The sequence below is a fragment of the Mycena indigotica genome (assembly GCF_014461135.1).
Source record: "Mycena indigotica strain 171206Taipei chromosome Unknown Mind.scaff0006, whole genome shotgun sequence".
NCBI lineage: Eukaryota > Fungi > Basidiomycota > Agaricomycetes > Agaricales > Mycenaceae > Mycena > Mycena indigotica.
Genome location: NW_023503005.1, coordinates 5,004,809 through 5,015,655, shown reverse-complemented (window position 1 = coordinate 5,015,655; position 10,847 = coordinate 5,004,809). Strand labels below are relative to the sequence as shown.

Here is a 10,847-nt window from a genome sequence, read left to right as displayed (position 1 = left end):
GTTCCAAATACATCTTCTGCTTCCCTGTCTGCAACCCGTGGGTCAACCCAGACCCGGTTGGACTCGTATCCAGAAGAGTCAGGGTTAGTCAGGGTCAGGGTCAGGGTCAGCCTTCTGAGACCCGGACCTGTGCTCAACCCTACGAACGCGCATTCAAGTTCAAAGTGTAAGGCCTGTCCAGCACTGGTATCAGGCCACCGAAGGCCCGCAACACACAGTATGTAATGACAGGAACAGACACCCTAATAGGGGGGAATGCACACATAGAAAGCACGTGACCAAGAAAGATGTGTCAGACCCAACACTGACTTTAATGGGCCCTTTTGGTTCGACTTGAACCCGCCCGCCATACTTATGGCCCGACAATTCATCTATTCTGTTCTGGGCACATGTTTCTCAAGAGAAGCCTGGCACAGCCCAACCTGAACCCTGACAGTCAGGGTTAAGGTCAGGGTCAGAGTCAGGGTCAAGGTCTGAGTCAAGTTAAACAGACCCAGACCTGTACCTGTGCTAAGTGGTAAGCAGTGAACAGGAAGGGGAAATTCACAACAATATAGTGTTAATACTATTTGAGCCAGGCTAGCCCTAAACTAACAAAGCTAATATTTTGGGAGTATTTCACCTTTTGTGAGTCAACTATTATAAATTTTGAATAGGTTTGAACTGAACACTTACTCAATCAATGAAGCTCTACTACTATGTGCAATATGGAGTCATTTGGTTGACTTTGGATTTTGAAGTCAATTCAATAAACCTTGACTTGTAGTGAAAGTCTGTGGTTTTGTAATCAACCATATCAGGGTTGAAATCAAGTTTGTAGAATTTGGAAATACCTTTCTGACCATATTCAACTTTTGATGAACAGCTTAGAAACCATCAAGTAATTGGGTTAACAATCTAATAGTCAAAATGTATTTTGTAATAAAGTCTGTGGTTTTGTATACAATGAACTTTATGTTGAATACCAGTTTATAGGCCAATTGAACACCTTCCTGCTCATATATAACATGTTAGGAACGGATAAGAACTCATTAAGATATGACCCTACCACTGTTTTGAAAACTCAGGGTTGGGTCAGTAATTTGCATTTTCTGACTCAACCATTGACCTTGAAGCATAGGTCTAAACTGAATAGTAACATGTATTAAGGGTCCCTACAATCTGGTAACATTTATTAGAAAGTTTGTGTAAAGTCATTACAAAGTTGTTATCCCATTCATGCTAATTATATATTTAAATATGTAGCTGGAGACTGAACTTGTAGGGTCTACCCGGAGATCAGACCCTTGGGGTTGACTTGAGGGTTAACTTGAGGGTTGACCCTCAAGTCACTGATATACATACAATATCTCTTGCAATTTCTCCAATGTATATACTGACAGTTTTAATCACAATTTCTGGCATGAATAAATTTGAGATCTCAACAATGATTTCATTGTACTGTAAATCTACAGTTTCAGCAGTGGAGAAATGTAAATAGAAACAAAGAGAATCTATGTGCATTTCTCCACTGCTGATTTCCTTTGTATCATCTGTGCTGAAACTGTCAGTGAAATCCTTTGTTTCACTGTCAGTTTTGCCACATTTGATGTGCGTGATATCATGACCATATATATGTGCACAGATATCAACCATTTCAGGCATAGTTTCAGTCCCATAGATAGTTTTCATCTCAGACTGCCTAAAACTAGTATATATTTGACTAAAATCATTCTCAGTTTCAAAAATGTATATTTTGGGCAAATCTCCATAGGTTGATTTGGTTCTAGATTCTACCAGAATCTAGCACAGTTTCTACTTCAAGGGATATTTTACCAAATCCGGTGTGACTCAATTCGAGCATGATGGAGGAGCCCCATAGCCATGTCAAGTTCAATGGACATTGGTCCTCGTTAAATTTAACTGGCCTTCAGGCGGCGGAGAGCGGGCGGGCCTGTCGCCATTCGGTGAACATCTGCAGGCTTCACAGTCAACGCCTCGGGCGATTCGCAACGCTTTATATTCTTCGGTGGCTTTTGGTACATGTCTTCTCGGTTCGTCTTCTACTTGTCGTCAATCCGCCTTCGTTGACCGCAATGTGCTCCAGCAAGCGACGTTCCGCGAGTCTTCATCATGATACTCCTAATATGGCCACATCCGAGTAAGCTAGGGCGTCAAGTCTCTGCCAAGCTCTCTCAGGACACGGCCTTGTTTGACTGTTTGCTATAGGAATATGACAAGGTACCTGGTGCTGCGCAGGCTCCACCTCGGTTTGTTTGTTTGTTTGTTTGTAATACGGTTGACCGTGAATTCGCCTGGATTTTCAGTCTCACACGCGATGTTGCATGGATATTTTCAAAAATAGACCATCGGTCGGTTTAGACCGTTCTGAGATTTTCCTGCTATGTCATCTACCTGAACGAGATGACTGCTTAACTCTCCACCAGATGCTGCCGCCTTTACCTGTCGTTACTCGGACGGCAAACCTTCCTTCGGCGCCATGTGCCCGCAGTACTGATCGAGGGCTGTTCGTCTTAAAAGTTAAAGACAGCTTCAGGGTTTTCACCTTCAGCAATCCACCTGTTCTTTCCGCTCCGATAATCGACTCCAGCTTCTCTATAATACTGCCATCATTATCCTTCAACCGACACTCGTTTCCTTCTCGCTCAAACCATGCGCCCTCTACTGTTTATCGTAGCCACCATGGTCGCTTTAATAACTGCAACGCCAACACCAATACATAAACGGTCGACCACCGACCCTAGTCAAGTTTCAGGCAAGACATTTGACTTTGTCATTGTCGGAGGAGGAACTGCAGGGCTGGCGCTTGCAGCGAGGCTGGCAGAGTGGACAAATACGACCATCGCTGTTATCGAGGCTGGCACGGATGGGAGTGAATTTGCTGACCGGATTACGATTCCTGGTGCGATTTGTTCTTCATCTTGTTTGCGGCCAAAGCTGACGTGATATATAGGAATGTCCTACATCAACGGAGTATCGGGAACAACTTATGACTGGGCCTACACGACAACAACTCAAAGTAACGCTGGCAATGCAGCAAAAGCGTGGCCCCGAGGCAAGGGTCTTGGTGGTTCATCTGCCACCAATGGCGGTTTCTGGTGTCGAGGAAGCGCTCCAGAATACGACGCTTGGAATACTCTCCAGAATGGTGCTGCTAATGCGGAGGACTGGGGATGGGAACAGATGCAGGCTTCGATGAAAAAGGTAACGTCTCCGAAATTATCAAACCCAGAATCTAATTATCTTAGGCTGAAACCTTTACTCCAATGTCGGAAGCCAACGCGAAGTTATTGTCTGTAACGCACGACTCTAATGCCCACGGAACCACTGGCCCCATCCAGAGCAGCTATAGCTCGTACCAGTTCTCCCACCTCGCGACATGGGTACCAACGATGGTTAACATGGGCCTACCACACACCCTCGACCCTGCCAACGGCGACAACATCGGTGTATCATTCGTCCCGTCGATCATCAACCCTCACAACGGCTCTCGTTCCGACTCTAATTTCGGTTATATCGCACCGTATTCTGGGACAAACCTTGTCATCCTTACCGGGTTCCAAGTTACGAAGATCAACTGGAACTCCACAACTTCCGGTGCTGCGATGGCGGGAGGGGTTTCTTTCGCGGCTAATGCTGGCGGAACTGTTTACCAAGTCAATGCCGCCAAGGAAGTCATCTTATCGTGCGCAATTTATTCAATCGTTTTGGATTGCTTGCTTACTTTTTTTTTTCAGTGCCGGTACTATCGGGTCTCCACAAATCCTCCAAGTCTCTGGCGTTGGCCCAAAGTCGCTCCTGGCTGGCCTCGAAATTCAAAGCGTCGTAGACCTCCCTGGAGTTGGCCAAAATCTGCAAGATCATCGTTTGTACCTTTCTTTCGCGTCATCCACGCTGTTTGATTGGTGCTAGTTTCCGCCTCTCTCTATATGCAAGCGACCGACAACGACACATGGGCCGCTCTTAAATTTGACCAGCAGTTGTGGGACGAGCAACTCGCGATTTGGCGGAAAGATGGCACTGGAATGTGGAGTTATTGGAACGAGGCAACTGCTTATCCTGCGACTACCCACATGATGGGTACTGACACATCCCCCTGGGCCTCCTCCATCAACACCAACTCCGCTCTTTCTACTTCCGCAGCCGCTTCCTCCATGGACTCCACCGTACAAGCTGGTCTCAAAGCGCAATATTCAATACTGTCTAGTTGGGCAGCGGATTCCACAATCGGCCAAATTGAGATGATTTTCAACATGTTTGGCTCTGCCGCATCCATGATTGGAATTCAGCTCTGTCTCCAGCACCCGTTTTCGCGCGGCTACATTAACATCAAGTCCGCCTCCATTTTCGACTACCCCGAGATCAACCCCAACTACCTTTCGGTCTCGTATGACCTCGACCTCATGCGTACTGCCTTCAAGTACACTCGAAAGACCATTGCGACCGCACCGATGTCGGAAATGATCAAAACGGAGACTACACCAGGAATGCCGGCTACAGATGACGCGATCAATGGCTACATTGCTAGCTCGTCTGGCACGGAATACCATCCCATTGGTACCAACTCGATGTTACCGCTTGAGCGTGGCGGGGTGGTTGACACCCGCCTCATCGTTTACGGCACAAAAAATCTTCGTGTGGTCGATGTCTCGATTGCACCTTTGCATGTGTCAGCACATACGATGGCGACAACTTATGGCATTGCTGAACGCGCAGCGGACATAATCAAGGCCAAGTATTTCGCAGTTGGCTCCTCCTCATCTTCCCCGAACTCCCCGTCTTCTTCCGGTGGCGCCGGTTCTGGTTCTGGTTCTGGCTCAAGTAATACCAACAACGCGACCAACTCGAGCTCCTCGCTTTCTACTGGAACCAAGATCGCTATTGGAGCTGGGTCGGCTGTAGGCGCTATTGCTCTCATTGCGGTATGTCCATTCCTTCTGCCTTACTGTCATACCTGACAAAGTCTAGTTATTGGTCTTGCTTCGTCGTCGCGGTAACAAGCGTCAGCAAAACGCGGCATTCGCTGCTTCGACGAAGGAAGAGTGGTATCCAACACAGCCCCATGCGCCATTCATGGCTGGCACTGTCAAACGCAACTCTGCATTCAGCGTCGACAGCATGGCAACTGCGACACATCCCGACAACGAGCAACACGTCAAATATGACGAACACTATTACCCGCCGAGTCCGATGCACGGCCACAACAGGAGTCTGGGAAGTGGCAGCGAGGCCACGTTCCACGACCATCCCCACTCTCAATACGGTGCTATCCATGCCGATTTATCAACTCCTGAAGTCGCCGCCCTTCACCCTTCACATCCTCCTTCCTCTCCTGGTCCGGGCTCGCCCAACTTCTCCCCTAGCCAGCGGTATACGGACCTGCCGCCGCAACATCAGTACCACGACCAGCCTCGACATTGAGGTACTGGTTCAGACTTTGCTTTCGTTTTGGGCATTATACGGACTACAATCACTCATTTACACTCTTTCCCGCTCTCAAAACTGAAATGTATTTCGGCATAGTATATAGTATGGACCTTGAACGGACAGCTGGTATATAATTCACACTAGTAGATGGTACATATGTAGGAAAACAAGCAGAAAAATCACTGTCTTCTACCAACCTGTTGTTTGTCACCGTGTGACTCCGATCTTTGGCCGCTTGACGACAACCACTCGTTGGCTGCAATTGCCTGTCTTCTGTCTCTGCTTCCAACATTTGCCTGATACTAGTACATTTACAACTTGAATGGACTTTCCCGCTGGTGCGTTGTGGCAGATTTTGCTTCTCCACACAGGCTGGATTGCATAGATATCGGCATGGAACTCCCTCTCGGGCTGGAGTCCCTTTACGAGCAGCTCTCGCAGGCACAGCAGAGTCAGATATCGGGATTGCTTCGAGAAGGACTCGCCGATGAAGCTGAGCTAGAGCATGAACTGGATGCTGTACTTTCCTTCGTCCGTGATTTGCAAGACCTTCTAGGAAGGCGCAAGAACAACAATTATGTCCTGGCTTCTTTCTTGTCTCCGATACGACGCCTCCCTGTTGAGATAATGGCCGAAATCTTCGAGCAATGTGTCCGCGTTGACTCTGCGAAACTCGACTATTTTTCCACTAATTCCCAAGTGGCGCCACTTCTCTTGTTGAACGTATGCTCGTGGTGGAGAAAAATTTGCCTTGGCTCACCCAGGCTGTGGACGAACCTCACCTTCCGGGCCAATGAATACAGGGACAGCTTTGATCCTGGCAATCTGCTGGCACGCTCCGGACAAGCCCCTCTGAACGTAACTCTCAATCCGACCGTCTCTCCGAACTATCGAGATAGAGAAGGACCACCTTCATATGTCCTTCACACCATCCTTCGGTCTGATCGATTTGTCGCTGGTGTGAAAACGCTCGCGATTCCATCAGGCGCAGTGCCTGTCTATGCGGAACTCCTTCAACCAATGCAACATTTCACTCAGTTAACCACACTCGCACTTAACCTATGCCGTTACCAGGCACGCAACATGGACAGAGGCGATACTCTTGAAACCTTCTCCAATGCGCCATTACTGACCAGCCTTGATTTGACGCTCTCTCGGAGTCCGCCACCAGGCGATACGGCATCATATGCAGTGTATTTTCCCTGGGGTCAGCTTACCCATCTAGGCCTTGCCTTCGAATCCGCCGATTGGGTTGGCTCATGGCCAATGCCGTTACTCCTCAATATCCTCCGTCGGTGTCAACTTGTCACCCATTTAACGCTTGGGCGGCTCATACCCTTCCCATTCGCATCAACTTATCCTGTGTGCCATCTTCCTGCTGTCAAAACCCTTGTCCTCAACAACAATTCCACCATGATATTGCCTTTCTTGGCCGTTCCCGGTGTCCAAGAGCTTGTCGCCGACAACGCCCACTGGGATCCCGAAAATTTTGCATCCCTCAAGGCCAACTCCGGCCTGACAAAACTGCGGGTACTAGACTTCTGCCACTTGGACCCAACAAGCACCCAGAGTGTGTTGCGCATTCTCTTCACGCATGACAGCACAATAGAAGAGCTTCGCCTGCCAATACTCAACGACGAAGCATTGGTGAGAAGCCTGATATGGCTGCCCAACCGGTCAAACAACATCCTGCCGAGGTTGACTTATCTCTGGATTGGATTGACGACGAGGGAAGTGATGAGCGATGGAGGTGCGCTATTCCTCCAAATGGTTCGTTCTCGTGTACGGCTGCAAACGGAAACCATACCAAGAACCTCCGATGGTGAAACCCGGAGCTTCTTGGTCAAAGTAGAAGCACACATTCCTGCAGCTGACTGGAGCGATGCCGTTGCGGAAGCGAAGTTAGAATTGCTACATTGCGGTGTTTTACTTTTACCTGGAATATCAATCAATCTGTAACACCAATAAGTAGTATCCCTGACAGTAGACTGAAGGGGAGTCAAGAACAATTGATTCAATCAGAAATTGATGGTATGTATCTTAAGCTTTCTGCACATTACTATACAATGGACTGTTGATTGGACTACTTCTGCTTCTTAATAGGTTGCCAAGGGGGAGAAATATAATGTATTTAAGAATACACACATAAAAAACAAGTTCAAGAGCTTACCAGGGGATCAACCAACCATGACAATACTTAATTGCCGGATTAGGTAGATGATTTATTGTCAGGGATAAGACCTGACCTATCCGCTCCGGTGCTGCTGTCGGGCCACCGAGGGCCTGCAACACGCAGCACATGACAATGGGGAACAGGTGCTCCAGTAGGAGGAATGCACACAAGCACATAGGGCTCCAATTATTTAGTTTTCCTTTACAACCCCAGCTAAACAAAAGGGAAAGGGTAGAAAATGGTTTATAAACAGTTATTACCAGTTAAAAACAGTTAAAAATGGTAATTTAATACAATAAAATCAGTGACATTTCTATGGACTTAGACACAAGTTTTACATGGTCCATTTACCTACAATGATCACATTCTGTCCTCTGTTATAGTATTTGAAGCTTGGAGTAAGTGAAATGCTTGAACTTCAACTAGTTTAGTGTCATATTGTTGTCATCAATTTCTTGTAATGGATGGTAGACTTTCCAAAACCCACCACAAAAGAATATCATGTTAAATATGAGGATTTGTTTTCAAGTTAAACATACTTCCCAGCAGCAGTACAATTATTTGCCCATATTTGATCATCTGAGATAATAACTATTTAAACCATTTGTTTTCATTTATTTACTATTTAGACATCCTGGTAAACTAAATGAAAATAAAAATGGTTATAACTATGATAAAGCATGCAAGATTCGTACAAGCTTGGGATCAGGCCCCACAGCCCGCCCATAGCCACAGCGATCGGGCATGCACCATCTTGACTGGCAAGCACCAGTCCGGGGCGGTGTTTCCCGATTGGGATGACATCCGGTCTGATAGCCGCACCGAGCTCGGTTCCACTCCAAAGGATGAGCGAGCTAGTGGAGGCCCTGGGGGCCTTGGGGACACGTCCAGCCAGTTGTGACGACGCCAGAGGGCATCCGGAGCTTGAACCACTGGCATAGCCACGTCGAAACATGTCCAGAACACCGCCAATGCTGGTGGACCAAGCGGCCCTAGCTCGTAAGCGGAATTGAGTAAGCAGAAGGGCGAGACGAGTTAGAGGTCGCACTGTACACACTGTGCGCACTGGCCAGATAGTGGACTGCGCAGGCTGGAAGACAGTGGGGATGCAGTGTGCCTAGAGGTATAAATTAGCAGCTTTTGTAGACTAGAGGACAGAGAATTCAAGTGTCAGGCTCTGTACGGGTTTTGTTTGCTATTGTCGTGTCCGCTATCGCTATTTGTATTGGAGAACCTCTGTCATTGTGTCCTGTGACTCCTGTTGTTCCAAGTACCCGCCCGCCGCCCCACCCGCTGTTGATTTGGTCCCGCGTGTTGTTTCGCTTACTTAATCACCCCAACCCTATTGTTCTGAGTCGTTAAACATGTTTTTCTGGATTGCAACAGCTATATACTTTAGCTGGAATGCCCGTACTTGCGTGCATCAGTAAACTACCCACCCACTTCAAACTCCGACGTGATCCGCTTCTGATATGGTCTGATCTGAGTGATCTGAGACTTGGCCCATGTGTTTTGGTATTAGGCTCCCTGGTTTTGTATTCTATTGTGTTTGTGTGCTGATTTTTGTATGTGTTGTGTTAGAGTTTGTTGTCTGTGTGTTCTGTATTCTTGCGTTTCAGTGTGCAAAATGTTTGTACACAGAAATGGTTGGAGCCCTATAAGCACGTGACCAAGAACGACATATCAAGTTGTTGTCAAGCCCAACTCGCAACACAAGAGGATTGGGGAGGAGTGCTAGGAAGCTAGGAGTAGCACCTGGCCTGCAAGGGATGTACAATCATCCCCTCTGCGGCTAGGAACAGGGACAAGAAGGAGCAGGAGAGGCCAAGGGTGTCTGATCATCTCTCAGTGAGCCTGCATATATAAGGCGCAATAGTGTACACTGTATTCTATCACTGAGATTATCTATTGTACTGCTTCTCTCTGTAATAGGATGCATCACTGACTCATCAGGCCCTAAATGACCTGATTCAACCCTAACCCTGACTTCAACAAGAGACTGCATTAACGGGCCCTTTTAGTTCGATTTGACCCCCCCGCTCGCTCTGCATGCAGGCCCAACAATTCATCTGTTCTGTTCTGGGTGCACGTTCTTAGGAGAAGCCTTGCACGGCCTGACCCAAAGCCTAACATTTATATACTGTACTATTTCAATCAATTAGTCGGTCACATGTCACACCCACCTCAATTTTTTTTTCAGTCACAGTGGTTGGCCAAACCTTACTATATACTGAATATATTTCTCAAGTTATGATCAGGTTTTGTCTAGTACTTATATCTTCAAGTCAGCACTTAAGCCAAGCTTTAATAGGGAAGTCTGAGAAGGAGAGAGTCACAGATCAGAGCTAGGGATATAGACTTATCTAACATATACAAATCAGACATATATGGCATTTTTTTTTAAAAAAAGCTAATTAGCATATTCACTCTGGGGTGTCAGGGAAACCTCCACTTTCCCTTCTCTCGGACTATCCGACTGCATCCAAGGCACACCCAGCTTGCACCCCCTCAGATGCTCCAACCTAACCTGACCATTCTCCACAGCCTCTACTGTCTGTACTATCATTGATCTGTCAAGAACCTCCCAATAGTCGCCTTGGAATAAAATCACTAACTCAGACACTCACACTGCCCAGGCCTTCTGCGCTAACTCTGTGCTCAACAGCAATAGTTATGGATGACTAGTATATAGTTGGTGACCCTCAGAGATATCTCTGGCCCAATTCTGTTTCTGGTGATGGCATCACCGCCTCCATCAGGTGCATCGCCGCCCCACCTTGGAGATCCCCCTGGAACCTGGCTTACAACATGGCTGTAAGGGCAACCTCGCGAGGCTTGAAATCAGAGTCCTGAGCAGAGGGGGAATCCTTAGAGAACAAGCCAAGGAGCCCTCTGCTCAGGTGCACTACTATATACTAGTGACCGGAGTAATGATAAAGTGACTGCATAGCGACGAACGACACATGGGAGAAGTCAGGTGTCGCTAATGGACCCTAGGTGAGTGTCGAGTAGCCCTTGAAGCTCCGGAGAGGCAGGTTTGGGACCATGATGCCAAGGGAAGAGCCCAGGTATCCTTAGAAAGCCCAGGAAGGGCTTCGGGGGGTCCAGACTGCCTCTGGGCGTCTCCGCTTGTGACCGTGACCGTGACAACCGGAATCGGAATCGGAATCGATTCCGGGTGTGTGACCGTGACGTGACAGCCGGAAACGGAGAGGGAGGGGCATGGAGCGGAGAGGGAAGGAGTCGG

At 47.7% G+C, this 10,847-nt stretch overlaps 2 protein-coding genes across 2 annotated transcripts; both read left to right on the top strand.

Moving 5' to 3' along the window:
* Window positions 1–2,652: 2,652 nt before the first annotated feature.
* Window positions 2,653–5,421, top strand: MIND_00795900 (Choline dehydrogenase; the record flags this gene model as incomplete). The annotated part of the gene is made up of 6 exons (XM_037364642.1): window positions 2,653–2,902; window positions 2,954–3,204; window positions 3,249–3,685; window positions 3,738–3,865; window positions 3,913–4,922; window positions 4,969–5,421. 6 exons carry the CDS (start codon window positions 2,653–2,655, stop codon window positions 5,419–5,421), a joined length of 2,529 nt encoding a protein of 842 aa, XP_037220286.1.
* Window positions 5,422–5,751: 330 nt separating this feature from the next.
* Window positions 5,752–7,386, top strand: MIND_00795800 (uncharacterized protein; the record flags this gene model as incomplete). Its single annotated transcript, XM_037364641.1, has 1 exon — window positions 5,752–7,386. The coding sequence occupies exon 1, from the start codon at window positions 5,821–5,823 to the stop codon at window positions 7,384–7,386; it is 1,566 nt and encodes a 521-aa protein (XP_037220285.1). The 5' UTR covers window positions 5,752–5,820.
* Window positions 7,387–10,847: the final 3,461 nt, after the last annotated feature.